This window comes from Pipistrellus kuhlii, unplaced genomic scaffold (genome assembly GCF_014108245.1).
Source record: "Pipistrellus kuhlii isolate mPipKuh1 unplaced genomic scaffold, mPipKuh1.p scaffold_m20_p_20, whole genome shotgun sequence".
NCBI lineage: Eukaryota > Metazoa > Chordata > Mammalia > Chiroptera > Vespertilionidae > Pipistrellus > Pipistrellus kuhlii.
The window spans coordinates 8,536,310-8,552,899 of record NW_023425516.1 but is presented as its reverse complement, the minus strand read 5'-3'; the positions used below and the strand labels follow the sequence as shown (position 1 = coordinate 8,552,899).

The 16,590-nt window shown below is 43.1% G+C and overlaps 1 protein-coding gene across 4 annotated transcripts in view; it reads right to left on the bottom strand.

The window, feature by feature from the left end:
• The window catches only part of PRDM10 (PR/SET domain 10), a 59,827-nt gene that overhangs the window by 28,625 nt on the left and 14,612 nt on the right, over positions 1-16,590 (bottom strand). For all 4 annotated transcript variants that reach the window (XM_036449245.2, XM_045585437.1, XM_036449248.2 and 1 more), the window contains exons 2-7: positions 15,309-15,490; positions 12,195-12,359; positions 9,708-9,767; positions 3,831-4,056; positions 1,552-1,793; positions 1,129-1,332 (exon numbers count right to left, since the gene is read on the bottom strand). In XM_036449245.2, the coding sequence (XP_036305138.1) occupies positions 1,129-1,332; positions 1,552-1,793; positions 3,831-4,056; positions 9,708-9,767; positions 12,195-12,359; positions 15,309-15,377 (966 nt within the window). In that variant the 5' untranslated portion in view covers positions 15,378-15,490. The remainder of the gene's footprint in view (positions 1-1,128; positions 1,333-1,551; positions 1,794-3,830; positions 4,057-9,707; positions 9,768-12,194; positions 12,360-15,308; positions 15,491-16,590) is intronic.

Here is a 16,590-nt window from a genome sequence, read left to right as displayed (position 1 = left end):
TCAGCCCATCCTCCACCAAGAAGCTGGAGTGGTTTTCTTTTTTTTCTTTTTTTTAATATATTTTATTGATTTTGTACAGAGAGGAAGGGAGAGAGATAGAGAGTTAGAAACATCGATGAGAGAGAGTCATCGATCAGCTGCCTCTTGCACACCCCCTACTGGGGATATGCCTGCAACCAAGGTACATGCCCTTGACCAGAATCGAACCCGGGACCCTTCAGTCCCCAAGCCAACGCTCTATCCATTGAGCCAAACCGGTCCCGGCTGGAGTGGTTTTCTTAAAACACCGTCAGGTTCCGCCATATCCATGCTTAAAAGCCAGCAACAGTGTCTTGTTCGTGACAACCTGACATGTCTGACAGTTTCCTAAGGGCACATAAGCTGGTCCTACTTGCTAAAGAATCCCAGCTCTCATCACTCTGCTTCACCGTTTCTTCAACCAAGAGGCCCGTGGACAGTTCCTCAAACATGCTAGGTCTTTCCCACCCCACCCCACCCTTCATTTGTCCTTGCTGTTTCACCACCGGGAATGCTAGGTTCTTTTCCTCACCATCCACTAACCCTGCTCCACTGCTGGCCCCTTCTCATTAGCTAGTTCTCGACCTAATTATCTCTTTGGCGAGGCCCTCCCTCTCCAGCGACCTAAACAGGTCCAATCTTTGTCATCTGCTTTTTTTGTACCATTTATTTCCTTCCTAATGCTCACCACCATTTGATATTGTTTGCTTATTTATACCCTTCGCGTCTTCCCCCTCCCCTCATCTAGAGTACAAGTTCCCTAACACAGGGAACCGTCCATCTTTTCCTCGTGTCTGAAACCAGCAGGGGTTCCATGTAATAATCCCTAAATGAATGAATCCTATATCATTGTTATGGAACATTATTTTAGCAATAAGAAAATACTAATTTTGAGAAATAAAATAATTTTAAGAAATAAAAGAATTCATTTTTAACTGTGGATACTATTCCACAAAGTCTATATTCTAAAATGTACTTAGCCATGACCCTATGGTTGGATTTTTAGGTGATTGTGGTTTTGCTGTTATAAATTCAGGGGAGAAAAAAAAAAAGTAAGGGAAGCATTAATCACAACTCCTAGCGGAGTCCCCCACAGACCCCACTCCGTACCTTCAGCTCCTGCTTGGGCTCCACGTTCTTTATGGTTGTGTAATACACGTGATGGCCATACTGGTAAGCCACCAGGTTCTGCTCCAAGTGGTTCTGGGCCGGACGCACGAACATCATCCAGTTACAAAGGGTCTCATCAGACAACTCAAACCACAGGTCTTCATGCAAGTCCCTGTCTTTCCTGTCCCCTTTGTCAAGGGAAACCTGCAACCAAAGAGAACATGAAAAGCCACACCAAACAACAAAAGTCAGCTCTTCAATATGCTCTGCCTTAGCGCCATAGGAGATGGGAGATTAAGCCATATGTCCCGGTTCTCCCCTTTAAAAGTAAAGGGCACACTGGGTTAGGAGACTCAGTAGGAAAATGTGTGCCCTTTAAAAGTAATAAGAACACGAGTGAACTGCGAATAAAGTATAACTTACCTTTAGGTGAATATAACAGTCTTTCAGCTCGGACTCCCTGACAAGGGGTCCCTCCACGGGGCCAAACTGGGTGCGCTTAGGGATGCGCCTTTTGGAGAACACACCTCCAAGGAACCGGTCAATGTAGAGGACCAGGGGGAGGCTGGCTCGGGCTCTGGTGAGCACGGGACGGTTGGGGATGGGGTGCAAGGGGCCGTGCTTCGGGCACACTGAAGAATGGGCATTGTTACACTCCTCACACCCTGCAACAAAAAGAAAACCCACAGGTCAGATCTTTCAACATGACTTGATCTCAGGTAAAAGGTCCTTAGCTGAGCCCTGGCCAGGTAGCACAGTTGGATAGAGCAGTGGTTGGCAAACTGTGGCTTGCGAGCCACATGAGGGTCTTTGGCCCCTTGAGTGTGGCTCTTCCACAAAATACCACGGCCTGGGCGAGTCTATTTTGAAAAAGTGGCATCAGAAGAAGTTTAAGTTTAAAAAATTTGGCTCTCTGCCGGGACCGGTTTGGCTCAGTGGATAGAGCGTCGGCTTGCGGACTGAAAGGTCCCGGGTTCGATTCCGGTCAAGGGCATGTACCTTGGTTGCGGGCACATCCCCAGTAGGGAGTGTGCAAGAGGCAGCTGATCGATGATTCTCTCTCATCGATGTTTCTAACTCTCTATCCCTCTCTCTTTCTCTCTGTGAAAAATCAATAAAATATATTTAAAAAAAAAAAAAAAAAAAAAAAAATTTGGCTCTCAAAAGAAATTTCAATCATTGTACTGTTGATATTTGGCTCTGTTGACTAATGAGTTTGCCGACCACTGGGTTACAGCATGCTCCTGATACACCAAAGCTGCGCATTCGATCCCTGGTCAGGGCACATGCAGAATCAACCAATCTATAATAATAAAAGTATAATATGCAAATCGACCAAATGGTGGGACAGTGAATTGACCATCAGGATGACCTTCCAGACAACCTTCCGGATGAAGCCAGGGCTGCGAGGGCCTACTCTTGCACGAATTTCATGCACCAGGCCTCTAGTAGATGCATAAAGAAGTGGAACAACAGATCGATGTTTCTCTTTCTCTCTTTCCTTTTCTCTTTCTTTCCCTTCCTCCCTCTTAAAAAAATCAATTAAAAAGTTCTAAGCTAAAAAATCCCTAAGTTTTCAGACCAAAATTCAATTAACTCCTATAATTACAATACCCATTCAATTGTAATATATTAGCTTTCATAGATCAATAAAATCCTGAACTTTTCCTCTAAAATCGGGCAGAATCAGCTACGTCTGCCAAAAGTAATATGCAGGCTATGGCTGTGACTTATTTCTCTACTGATATTAATTCAAATGGTGGCCACTAAATTTACAAATCAATTGTAATATGTCTGAAAAGAAAAAAAAAAAGAAAAGAAGAGCTTATTAGGCTAAATGCTATAAAATCTGATGAGATGAAAAAGGTGAATTTTATAGTGTATAAATTATGTCTCAATAAAGCTGTTAAAAAGATAACCTGACAATACTATTTAATCAATTTTTTTTTTCAAAAGAAATTACAGAAATCTCATTGACTGGGAACGAAATCAGAGAGCGTACTGTGCAGTTTGAGAGTTCCATGTACTCCGTGAAGATAATGCTAAAATGAATGGATTTGACATCCCAGCCTTCATTTACCTGAATGGCACAATTGGACCCACCCGGGAAGGACGCACTGGCTCATTCTTTGAGTGATCAGTTTGCACTGAGCACCCATACTCCCTGCCTCTTCCCCCACAGCACCCATCTGTCAGCTAACTGTCAGAATGATGTATATACAGCCACTGGACCACACAGAGATCATACGCACGACCCTTAGCTAATTTAATTAACCAATCATAGTTCACCAGCTCTGGCTGTGTGATGATCTGGCTTAGGAAACAGGAATTTCCAATTTCAACAATTCTCCAATAGTGAAGAGTTACTTTGCATGACTGTCTATAAGAGAAAGTGATTTTATGTGTATTTTGACTAAGGGGTGGCCTTGAAAACACATGCATTCAAGGAAAATCACACGAGGTAGTTTTCTGTTGGACATGAAGGTGAGCTCTGGCCCCATGCAAACGGGCTTTACCACCATCACACGGAAGGTCCGGGAGAAATCTGGGGAGCCCGGCGTGGCTCAGGGTTGAGTGTCAACCTACGAACCAGGAGGTCAGGGTCCAATTCTCAGTCAGGGCACATGTCCAATTTGAGGCTCAATGCCCTGGAGCACAGTCCACACAGGAAGCCTCACTCGTGAGAACTCGCTGGTACTCACATAAGTCGTGCGGGTCAAAGGGCCGAGGGGGATCCGGTTCCCAGTCATCCAGGTCTGAGTCTTCACCATCTTCCTCCTCCTCTTCCTCCGAGTCCTCATCCTCATCCTCATCCTCATCCTCTTTGGCCTCCAGTCTACTCATAGGGTTCTGCAGAGTGGTCAGAGGGTCCGAGCCGTCCACACTCTCGATGGAAGATAACACCTGGTTATGCACCGGCAATGAGGCCTGGACAAAGTCACACGACAAAGTTAGCATGCGTTCCCTTACAGTTACTGTAGACACGGGCACACGTGACATTCAGGTAGTGGTAGCAGGTATTCTTCACACCAGCCCCCTCCAAGGCCCCGGTAAAGTGATGTCCATCCATTGGCTGTAAACAGAGCCTGCCCTCATTTTTGCTATTTCTGCCCCACATCCGGGCAAGCTGATGAGACATCCCAGGGGCTCCCTCCTTTGATACTGGCAGGAGTTTCAAACCCCACCAGCACCTGACCATGTGCTCTCGAACCCTCATGCTGACCCCACGCCTCCGTTTTGACAAGACCCTGAGCCAGTCTCCTCTCTCACTCCCTCCAACCATTTCAAACTTGCTAGAGAGGCATGCCCTGTCTCCCCGGGACTGCAAGGACGTGAGCAATAGACCTTTCCTAGCCTTGTGGTGTGTGTGTGGTATCATCAGTCTTGACCTCTGACCTCAATTTTGGGTGGGGGGGGCATGAAGGAGGATGTCATCATGGTGGCTATCCATGACTTTGGGCTCCCTTTTCTGGCAAGGCTTCGCCTGCTCTCTCTACAGAACTTCTGATGTCCAGCTCTTGGAAGAGGAGAAGGAGGATGCTTGGGGGAATAAGGACACATATGTAATACCTTAACCAATAAAAAAAAAATTAATTAATTTTTTTTTATAAAAAGATCATTGCCCAATGTTTAAAATATTCAGGCTCACCTGGCCGGTGTAGCTCATTGGATTGAGCATCATCACATGGACCTAGAGGTCCCAGATTCGATTCCCAGTGAGAGCACATGCCCGGGTTGCAGGCTTGATCCCCAGTAGGGGGTGTGCAACAGGCAGCTGATTGATACGACTGTCTCATCACTGATGTGTGGATCTCTCTCTCTCTCTCTCTCTCTCTCTCTCTCTCTCTCTCTCTCTCTCTCTCTCGTTCTCCCTTCCTCTCCGAAATCAATAAAAATATCTTAAAAGGTAAAAAATAAAAATAAAATTCTCAGGCTCCAGAAAGCAGATAAAAAAGTTACCTCAAACAGTGCATGCCTGTTTTAACATGCATGCATGTAACCCTGGAGCCCGGACTCCTACATGGCATCCCACCTCTGCAGCTCAGGGCCTTCTAGAAGCTTTATGAGGGAGGACAGCGTTCTGGGAGCTGCTTGGGCTTCGGCTTCGGCTTCCATAAAAGCAGGAGGAAACAGCCGCTGAGGGAAGCTTGCACAAGGAGAAGAGCAGGGACTCCTGTCTGGCAACGGGACTGCGTTTGCCACCTCCCCTGCTGCCTTCCCACTTGCTATCTCAGAGCGCAGTTTCAATGTCGCCCTTTATTCTAAGCACTTAAATGTTATGCCTGTGTTAGTGATGAATGTTATCACACGCTGAACAAACCAAAGCGTATATATCAACCTCTGCTCCTCATAAATTCTTTATGTCTTTGCAGAGCCAACCTCAAAGAATGAATTCAGCAATTCAGAGGCGCTCCAGCGGAGCGGAGATGTATTTCCCCCGCAGATGCTGCTAGAAAGACTGTGGTTGGGCAAGGTTGCTGCTGGCTTCTCGCCACTGCTGAGAAAGCTGACATTAAAGTGGTACCAGCAACCTTCTCCTCCCCCGCGCTGAGCTCCCCCAAAAGACTGTGGCAGAGAAAAAGCCCGACGCTTCAGCATTATCCGGAAAGACTAATGTGAAAGCAGAGGCTGATCGCATAGCAGAATGGTGTAAACTACTGTTGAGAAGATATGAAAAGGGTCCATGACAATCACTGCCAGGTACAGACTGTCTATTTCCAGAGAGCACAGTAGGCACGCATACACAGTAGGCATCATTATAAATTTGTTCAATTAATGATTCACATTCAGCCTGGCCAGTGGTTGAGTGTTGACCTATGAACCAGGAGGTTATCGTTTGATTCTGCACATGCCCAGCAGGGGATGTGCAGGAGGCAGCTGATCAATGATTCTCATCATTGATGTTTCTAGCGCTCTCTCCCTCTCCCTTCCTCTCTCTGAAATCAATTTTAAAAAAACAAAACACATATATATTTTTAATAATTCAAATTCAACTGACACTTCCTGAGAGCTAGTCCCCTTACAATTTAATAAACACAGCAAGGAATATTTTTAAATTCCTTTGAGGCCAGGTCACATTACCACATCGTTCCTAAGTGGCAGAGATAAAATTCAAATTCTGACTCTGCTTTTTCCGCTACATCACAATGGCCCCTATGGAGCAACCGAAGAGGTGAGCTTTACATACACCTTGAATCCCAGAGCCACAAGGCAACCGCCCCTGCTCCAGAGACGATAGCCAGGCAGCAAGGTCGAATGGCAATGATACTGACAGAAAAAGAAAACTAAAGTATTCCAGTCCTGTGCATTTTGTCACCCACACTCAAACACAGGAGATGGGAGGAAAAGGATTTGTTAAACTTAATGGTACCCACTTAATGCCTCTCTCTGTAATTACTTCTGGAACTCTGTAATGCATTTGCTTTTGAGGAGACAATTTATGGGAGCAGTGAAATATGAAGCCACACTGGGCAGCAGCAAACACAACAGAATGCTTCTGGTCCCCACTGAGACCGATGAGCAGGCAGCATATTTCCTTCTCAGTGTGTGGGGAGTCGCACATGTTCATTTTCAGAAACAAAGAAGAGGTGGTGCTCCCAGGTCTGGAGACTATGGGTGCCTTGCTTAGGGAGGAGGGAAGACACATATGAAAAAGGCTTCAGCCCTAGCCGGTTTGGCTCAGTGGATAGAGCGTCGGCCTGCAGAAGGAAGGGTCCCAGGTTCGATTCCGGCCAAGGGCACATACCTGGGTTTCTGACTCAATCCCCTCCAGTAGGGGACGTGCAGGAGGCAGCTGATGAATGATTCTCATCATGGATGTTTCTATCTCTCTCTCTCCCTTCCTCTCTGAAATCATTTAAAAAATATTTTTTTTTCTTGTTTAATAAATCTTTATTGTTCAGATTATTACAATTGTTCCTCTTTTTTCCCTCCATTGCTCCCCTCCACCAGGCTAATAAAAAAAAAAAATTTTTTAAAGGAAGAAAGAAAAAAGCTTCAAATGGATTTTATTACCACTGAAAATAGAAATCTTTTTGCTAAGGGGGGGGGGGGAGGGGAGCATTTATCATCTGTGTTAAATGCTCATCCAACTCTCTATCTGGAATTTATCCAGGTCACAGAGTAAGCTGACAATCAGTGAGGTGTTATAGCCAGGAATAAAAACCGTGAGGGTTGAAAGGGAACTGTAATAAAGAAAGATGCTAAGCCAACGGTTATACTTCCTTGTGATGTAACTGTTCACAGAGCTATCTGAGCCCCACTTTCCTTTTGCACAGAACATAAAACAGATTGTTTCTGGAGATGGAAGAAGATAAAGAATCCTTTGAGGTAAAAATGGTAACACAATTTCTCATTAAAATACGCCTTAATATTAAAATAACAGAATACCATTTTGCCTATCAGATTGGCAAAATATTAAAAGAACCCAAGGGTGTGTGGTAATGGGCATTCTCATATAGTGTTGGTAGGAACGTAAATTTTTTCATCTCTGAAAAGCTATTTAGGGAGTCTTATCAAAACAACTTTCCCACATATAGTGACAAATTTTAAACATATGTCAAATAGAGAGAATAGTATAATACAACTCACACACCCATCACTCAGCTTCAACAAGTATCAGCTCACAGCTAACCTTATTTCAACTACTCTCCCACACACTTTCTCCCTCACTGGATTATTTGGATGCAACCTCAGGCATTGTACATTTTCTTTTGTAAATAGTTCTGTAGATAGCTCTACAGAAAAATAACTTTTATTATTATATATTATCATATCTAAAAAATTAATCATGCCGAAACCGGTTTGGCTCATTGGATAGAGGGCCGGCCTACGAACTGAAGGGTCCTGGGTTCGATTCCGGTCAAGGGCATGTGCGTTGGTTGCGGGCACATCCCCAGTGGGGGGTGTGCAGGAGGCAGCTGATTGATGTTTCTCTCTCATCGATGTTTCTGGCTCTCTATCTCTCTCCCTTTCTCTCTGTAGAAAATCAATAAAATATATTTTTAATAATAAAATAAATAAATAAATAACAACAGGAGGCCACAAAAATAAAAAAATAAAAAGTTAATAATTCCTTAATATCATCAATTAGCTAATTAGTGTTGGGATTTCCCCAGTGGTTTTGTGTTGTTGTTTTTTTATAACTGGTTTGTCCACAGTTTCCTTTAACTTGTAAATTCCCATTTCTCTTTTCTTCCTTTGCAATTTCTATGTGGAAGAAAGTAGGCCTTTTGTCTGACAGTTTCCCACAGTGTGGACTTTCTGAATACGTCCTTGTGTGCCTCTGAACTTGCTCTATTTTGCCTACCATGCTTCCTATAATCTGGTAGTGGAATCCAGAGACTCAATCAGATCCAGGTTCAACTTGGAGGGAGAAATACTTCCTATGAAACGAAGCAGAAGGTATACAACAGAAGAGGCCTATGATGAATGGTCCTCTCTTTTTCACAATATTAACCATGTTCAGAGGGTCAAGTGGATCCATCCATTGTAAAGTGCCTCATCAGCTTTTTCCTGATGGTTTCAGACTATTGTTAATGATCACTGCCTTGGGCCATATTTCATTAAAGATGAAAAGTGGTGATATTCTAAGCCAGGCATCCCCGCTTTATTTATTAAAAAGATATTTCCCTCGTCAAGTAATTGTTTACCTGAGTACATTCAGGGAGAAAGGCCATATTCTTTCTGGTCATTTACCAGTTTCCTGAGTAATGAATGAGGTGGTCCCCCTTGCAACCTCAAAAAGTGACCAATGAGTTATTGCTTCTAATGTCAGTGTGAGCTTATAGATTTTAAATATATTTAATGTATTTCAATCTATTATAGTTGCTTTCCTTTTTAAAAAAATATTTTAAATATATCTTTATTGATTTCAGAGAGGAAGGGAGAGGGAGAGAGAGAGAGAGACATGAATGATGAGAGAGGATCATCAATCAGCTGCCTCCTGCATGGCCCCCACTGGGGATCGAGCCTACAACCCAGGAGGTCACAGTTCAGTTCTGATTAGGGCACCTGCCTGGGTTTTGGGCTTGATCCCCAGTAGGGGGAGTGCAGGAGGCATCCGATGGGTGATTTTCTATCATCATTGATGTTTTTCTATCTCTCTTTCCCTTCCTCTCTCTGAAATAAAAGCATATATTTTTTTAAAGTTCAAAAGCAGAAAGTGCTTACCAATTGAGAATTTACTTAATAATCACTCGAGACACTCGGTGGTATGGCTAAGTTAACCATACTACCTAACATGAAAATAAAATTATTTGGAGTAAGACTGACAACATCTAGCTCCTGCACCTTCTTTATCACTTTCACAATCCGGAGGAAAACAAGGAAATCCCTCAAAGTCAAAAAGGCTATATTAGAAATATGGATTAAAGGAAAGAAATGTGTTAAAGGATAACCAAAAAGAATCTCAGTTTTGCAGAAGCTAGAATGAGAAAGGCTGCCATCAACTTTAATTTCCTATATAAGAAACACCCATCAAGAGAATACCCAGTACAGAGGGTTGGGGTACACTCCAGGGGATGGTAACATTCATAGTATTATCCCAAAAAACAAAGAGGCAAAAACGAACTCATTACCTGCTGAGTTGTAGCATCCTGTTGGACATAAGCTACCTGGCCAGGGTCTGTAAACAGAGTCTAGACAAAAAAAAAAATAATAATAACAACAACAAACTTATCAATAGATCTTTAGATAGCTCGCCTACACAGGAAAAATTATCCTATTGCTAAGCACCAATTCGTGGGAGAGTTAACTCCCATGTAGCTAGTAATAATCCTTCATTAATAAAGAAGATAACGATAGCAATCTTACATTTAGCCAAAGCCTTTCATTCAGATGGCACCAAAGAGACTGTGTGGGCTAAACCATCCCAACTGGCTAACATACTTAACGTTTTACTCTAAGCAAAGCCTCTCTTGAGGCTGAATGCCACGGCTGATTTAAAAGGCCTGTCATGAAAACATAAAAGACACGCCATGAACGGGGGTGCATTCACTCACACTTAACACTGTGAGCCACAAGGGGTAGACCTGCAATTAAATGAAAATGATAAACATACATAAAAATACGAAAGAGGACTACATATACAGGCACTGCAACTCTTTCAAATATAAAATGCACACATTATCAGAAGAGCAGAAGAAAAATAAACGGAATTTAATGTTCCATAGATTTTTTTTTTTTTTTCAGAAAAAGCCAGTAAAAATCACAATTTAAAAGAAAGTTCTCATAAACACATAATTTAGGTCACGATGCAGCAAAGCTGATTATAGAAAAAAAAAAATCTTCAAAATTATTTTAGCCAGGGCACCACAGAAAACTACCAGTCCAAAAAAATATTCTTTCCCCTAAAACTTTTAAAAGACTTTCATTTGCCCAAGCCTTGAGCAAATCTATGGGAATAAGAATTATGGCTACATTTTGGTTGCAAAAGAATGTAAAAGAGAGTTTCAGCCAGTGCCAGATTCTTAAATCTGACATTAAGTAATTATCAGAATTCAGACATTTAGCACGGTAATAAACTAAAAGCTGGACACAGAACAGTCTCTACATAAACGATGTGATCTTATTTTAATACAGTTAGAGGACCATGCCTAAGCAGAGGCATTCCAAAACTATCATCTCAATGTTTGGCAATTTCATGTTTATACCAATTTGAAAGGTATCAATTAGGCAAGCTCCATTTCTTCTTGGAAATGATTTGAGACTTCTGATTAAATATTGCATATAAGGGCCAATTTTTATTACAAGGATCCTACCATAAAAGTATGGAACTTAATTTTTAAATATGCTTGAAAGTGCTTTGTCCAGTGTAAAAAAGTGCTAACAACAGAAACAAATAGTTATATATTAGGGAATATGCGTGTTATACATTTGGAAACTAATACCCCAAGTCACTGGCAAAAAAAGAAAAGAAAAGAAGAACCTATAATTGTACAGCTTTTACCTTTGCTCTACTACAGGCCTGCAAATCAGTAATAAATTAATAATAAATAGCACTTAATAAGCTAGTAGGACCTTTGCTTGTACACTTAACTATTAATCTGTATGTTTCCCCTGGTCTATCTTTGATTAAGCTATACAGAACTAAATGCCATTTTTGGCCTGCTTGTTGCTACTTAGGAAAAGTAACATGTTGATCTAGTCCATGATCACTGGGGAGAAGTGATACAAGCCCACTGCTCTAACTCAGTGGCTTTCAAAAGAATTTTTAAAACATGCAATACCTGACTACTTAGTCAGGAGTACTGGCCTCTTTTCCCTTGTAGGGGTGTCGAACTCAATCAGAGAAGGGGCCAAAATCTAAAATCCAGCCTAAATCGCGGGCCGAATGGTTTACTGAACAGTCATAAACTGTCATTGTGATGGAAACGCAGCGGAGTGCAGTGATGACAGCGCGGTGCGGGCCACATTGCAAGGCCTGGCGGGACGGATTTGGCCCGCGGGCCTTGTGTTTGACACATGTGCCTTAGAGTGTCAGATTAAAAAATGACAACAGACAACATAGCAATAGCTGTTTGGCATGGGTGCCTGTCTTGAACTATAAATATATAGGTCATACAACAGAGTCGCATCTTACTGATCATGTTGCATAATAAGGTTGTGTCTGATTGGTTAATTCTTCATGCCAGAAATCCTTATATACAAGCATAGGCACCTGATTTTTTAAAAAGTCACTTTGGAGCAAAAAGCGTTGGTAATTATTATTACTGTTGTTATTATTATTATTATTATTATTTGGTAAATCAATCAAAAAGATACCTATTTTTTTGGTCAGATTGGCAAAAAATATTTATTTTTGGTGTGCCGCAGAATCTTAGTAATTAGCTTACATGTACCATGCAATGAAAAAGGTTGAAAATCACTGTTTTAATACATTAGATTTAATTTAAATAAATTCTATCTTCCTCTGCCAAGCTGGTTATAAACTCCTTGAAAGCATAAATCTTATGTGAATATCTCCTGTGTCCACAGCCACCGTGGTGACTGGCAGAGAGTAAACAGAACTAATGAGTGAACCAGCTGATGAATAAACAAACTATACACAATAGTCGTTCACATGCCTGAGCAGCTTCCACGGGATGGATGTACACCAGGGTGTGCTCGGGCCCGTCCACTGACGTGTAGGAGGCACCATCTGCCGTGTACACCACCTGCTGGGGCGGCCGACCCTGGTCATCGGTGTAGACAATCTGAGCCACAGTTCCGGCGTCTGGAACAAAGTGTACCTGGGGCAGAAAGCAGCAAGTATGTAGCGACTACCCTGCAGCACCGAACCAGTCTCACAAAGATCCGCGCGGACCAAGCAGAGTACACCACTGCGATACTAAAATACCCCCCAAGAGAGAAGGGGATGGATACATGCTCACCTCTCCTGAGTTAGTGAATGGCAGGCTAGCGCCAAGCACTTCCTCACTCATGATCTACTGCTTACTATTTTTTTATACATATTTTATTGATTTTTTACAGAGAGGAAGGATGAGGGATAGAGAGTCAGAAACATGGATGGGAGAGAAACATCGATCAGCTGCCTCCTGCACACCTCCTATTGGGAATGTGCCCGCACCAAGGTACATGCCCTTGACCGGAATCAAACCTGGAATCTTTCAGTCCTCAGGCCAACGCTCCATCTACTGAGCCAAACCAGTTAGGGCTCTACTGCTTACTATTAGGCCACTGATTTACATTCCCCATTTGCCTCAAATATCCAATGCAGATCTCTCTTTGCGGGAGCTGATAGGGGGAACTTAACTAATTCTGGAAGCATGACTGAAGGGTCCAGGTCAATAACATTCCCAAAATGCAAATTATTCGATCATGTTAAAAAAAAAATATGTGGCAAGCCTCAAAAGCCAATTGCTGTTAACACATCATAAAAACTCCACTCTGTAACTAATGGTGCCTTCCAGCAGACACATTAAAATAAGGTCACTCTCTCTCCTCCCAGTTCTTTCACACTCCAAGGCTGCACTGGAGGCATGTGAGTGAATTTTTTTTGCTGAATCAAGGACTGTCACAGAATTCCTTGCCCGCTAGATCAACACACAGAAAGTCCTAACTAAGTCCTTTTAAGGGGTTCTGGACAGCGTTTCCATTGTCCACGGGGTAAATAATTTTCCATCTACCGAGGACTGAAGCAGAAATCAAATTTCCTAAAATGTTTTCTGAGCAGTCAGCTTCAGGGGTTTGAATTCTGCAAGGCTCGAGTTTGGCACAGCGCCTGGGTCTGATATTGAAGGTACAGAAGCAGATGGCGAAGCATACTTTTGGGAGAGAAATAATTTATGTGCTGATGCTAAAGCTGATCGCTCCTAGAATGGAATCCTTACTCTCATAGTATACTCTCTTGTCTCTGGACCTAACTTATTCCCTCCGATGGAAAACAGCAAAACCCAAAGATGACATAAGCTGATTTCATCCCCGGAAACCTAGAGAGCAAATGCCATCAGCACCACAGAAACGAAGCAAACTTCCACTTCTGCACTAAGTGATCGGTCCAGCTTCTACATAAATTTAATTTGTCCAAAATATGCAGTTTATATATTGGAAGAATTAGGCTTAGAACATACTTGTGCTGTACATTTAGGTGCTGCAAGATAATTTTGTGACTTAAGATTTGCCCATTTACAACAAAACCCTGCCCTGATTTCAGTGCTTTAAAAAAGCAAAAAAACAGCCGAAACCGGTTTTGCTCAGTGGTTAGAGTGTCAGGTTCAACTTCAGTCAAGGGCATGTACCTTGGTTGTGGGCACATCCCCAGTAGAGAATGTACAAGAGGCAGCTGATCGATGTTTCTCTCTCATCAATGTTTCTCTCTATCCCTCTCCCTCTCTATAAAAAGTCAATAAAATATTTTTTAATTAAAAATAAAAATAAACAAGCAAAGAACATTCCCTCCTCCACTCGGTCTTCACCACTCGCTGTTCGCTAACCCTGAGTCCGCAGCAGGGAGAAGACAGACTTGGGAGGAGAGGGCTCAGTGAGGGAGGTGAGTGCTGCTGGCTGCTGCTGGCTGGTGACCCACGTGTGGGGACTCTGCCGTAACCACCCTTTCTTTCACTCTTCTTCAATAAACTACATTTCTGTTTATAAATAAAATACATGGTAATATATAGCTGCATTGAAGCACCTTCAAAATGGTTTCCATGAGAACAAAACAGCATTCTCAATGGCTCTGCTGGAAGCATCTCCAGAACGTTTTTTAAGTATTCAGACTCAGGCATTGAAATCATACCAGATGATCCATTTTATTCGCTGTAATGTTTATTATATTGTTTAAATTAAATTATACGTGTATACCTAAAGGTTTCCATTAACGTCCTCACTTTGATATTACTGTGATCATGCCATTCCGTGACAAATTAAATAAAAATTCCGTATTTATTATAATGCTGGAAAACTAAGTGTTGTACTGTGGTCACATACAAAACCGGCTCCCCAGATGCACGTCAAGCAGGCAGAGGGCCTGCCTCTGCCGGAAGGAGAGGGCACCGAGCCCGCAGCTGCCGGGGCAGAGTCTCAAAGGTGGAGATCCAATCACCACGGCTAAGGGACTACCCTCCAGAGCTACTGACTCAATGGGACAACTTTCAATTAGAGCTTTTCACTCCCCATTTGGAAAGAAAAGCCACTCACTTTATGGACATACCTTGAACTCCGTTACTTGCAAACAAAACCATGTGCTAAATCACATCAAAGTAACACACTTTTGCCTAGCCGGTATGCTCAGTGGTTGAGAGTCGACCTAGGAACCAGGAGGTCATGGTTTGATTCCCGGTCAGGGCACATGCCCTGGTTGCAGGCTCGATCCCCAGTGGGGGGTTAGGGGTGTGCAGGAGGCAGCCCATCCATGATTCTCTCTCATCATTGATGTTTCTGTGTCTCTCTCCCTCTCCCTTTCTCTCTGAAATCAATACAAATATATTAAATTTTAAAAAAGAGAAACACTTTCAGCACCAATAACAAAAGAACACGGAGGAGTGAGACAGACTGACATGAGCTGGGGAAAGCAGAGAAGCCACGGGGTGGTAGCTCAGCCACTCTGCATCCCACGGGAATGCACTGGGCATCCGAGGTGCTGAGCCGCTGCGGCTTCCTCGCCTCCCGACTACTCACTACTGCATGGACGCTGCTATTTGGCCGGGAGCACCTGTCCCCACGCCGGAGACCCCCTTCACCTGGGTGGCGCCCTCTTCGTGTTCTGCAGCCTCGGGCCACACGTGTGCGCTCTCATCTTTGGAATCCATCCTTCCCCTGGACGGCTCCCGTCGGGGCGCCTAGAGCAGCATGGGCCGGAGGGCAGTCACCTGTCCACCACGCAGGCGTTCATGAAGGACGGAGGGATGTCTCGGCGATGTGCCTGCCAAGAGAGAGAAAAGGAACCAAGGCTTTACATAGATGAATACATTTTAATAAATTATCATTTCAACCACAAAGAGAGAAAAATAAAACTCTGTAAAAGAGAACACCTGGGCAGCAAAAGAAACATTTTTTTATAATTATGCAAAGTCTTGCATGCTTGCTGTGTTCTAGGCATGTGATATAATGTAACCCTCATCAAAAAGACTTAAGGAAGCCTGGCCTGCTGGAATGGCTCAGTGGTTGAGCATCGACCTACGAACCAGGAGGTTACAGTTCGATTCCCAGTCAAGGCATATGCCCCAGTTGTGGGCTTGATCCCCAGTGTGAGGCGTGCAGGAGGCAGCCAATCAATGATTCTCTCTCATCACTGATGTTTCTATCTCTTTCTCTCTCCCTCTCCCTTCCTCTCTAAAGTCAATAAAAATATTTTTTTAGAAAAATACTTGAGGCAGTTCTCTTAGTTCCAATTAGGAGAATGAGGTTCTAAATGCAGGTGATGATGGTTCACACCCACGTCAGACTACACAGTCCCAGCCCCCCCTTCCACACCTGCTTAGACATGGAGTTCCCATACCACCTACAGAAATGAACAGCAGAGTCACAAAGGTAACAGAACGAGCAGAAAATGGCAGGCAGAGGAGGCTCAACTTTCTGGGCCCCCCAGTAGGCAAGTACAAGTATCAACTTTGTTTAGTCAGTAGAGGAGTGATGAGTGAACAAACCAAAAGCCTTACCAAACACCATCAGTAGCCTAATAAAGTTAGTTTTAAAAACTCCTTATAAACAGCACTACTTGCCAAAGCCGGTTTGGCTCAGTGGTAGAGCGTCGGTCTGTGGACTGAAGGGTCCCGGGTTGGATTCCGGTCAAGGGCATGTACATTGGTTGCGGGCACATCCCCGGTGGGGGGTGTGCAGGAGGCAGCTGGTCGATGTTTCTCTCTCATCGATGTTTCTAGCTCTCTATCTCTCTCCCTTCCGCTCTGTAAAAAATCAATAAAATATATTTTAAAAAATAAAAATAAAAATAAATAAACAGCACTACTTAAGCAGATATTAAAAGATTTTAGGATGAGTTACACAATATGTTCATTATACCAC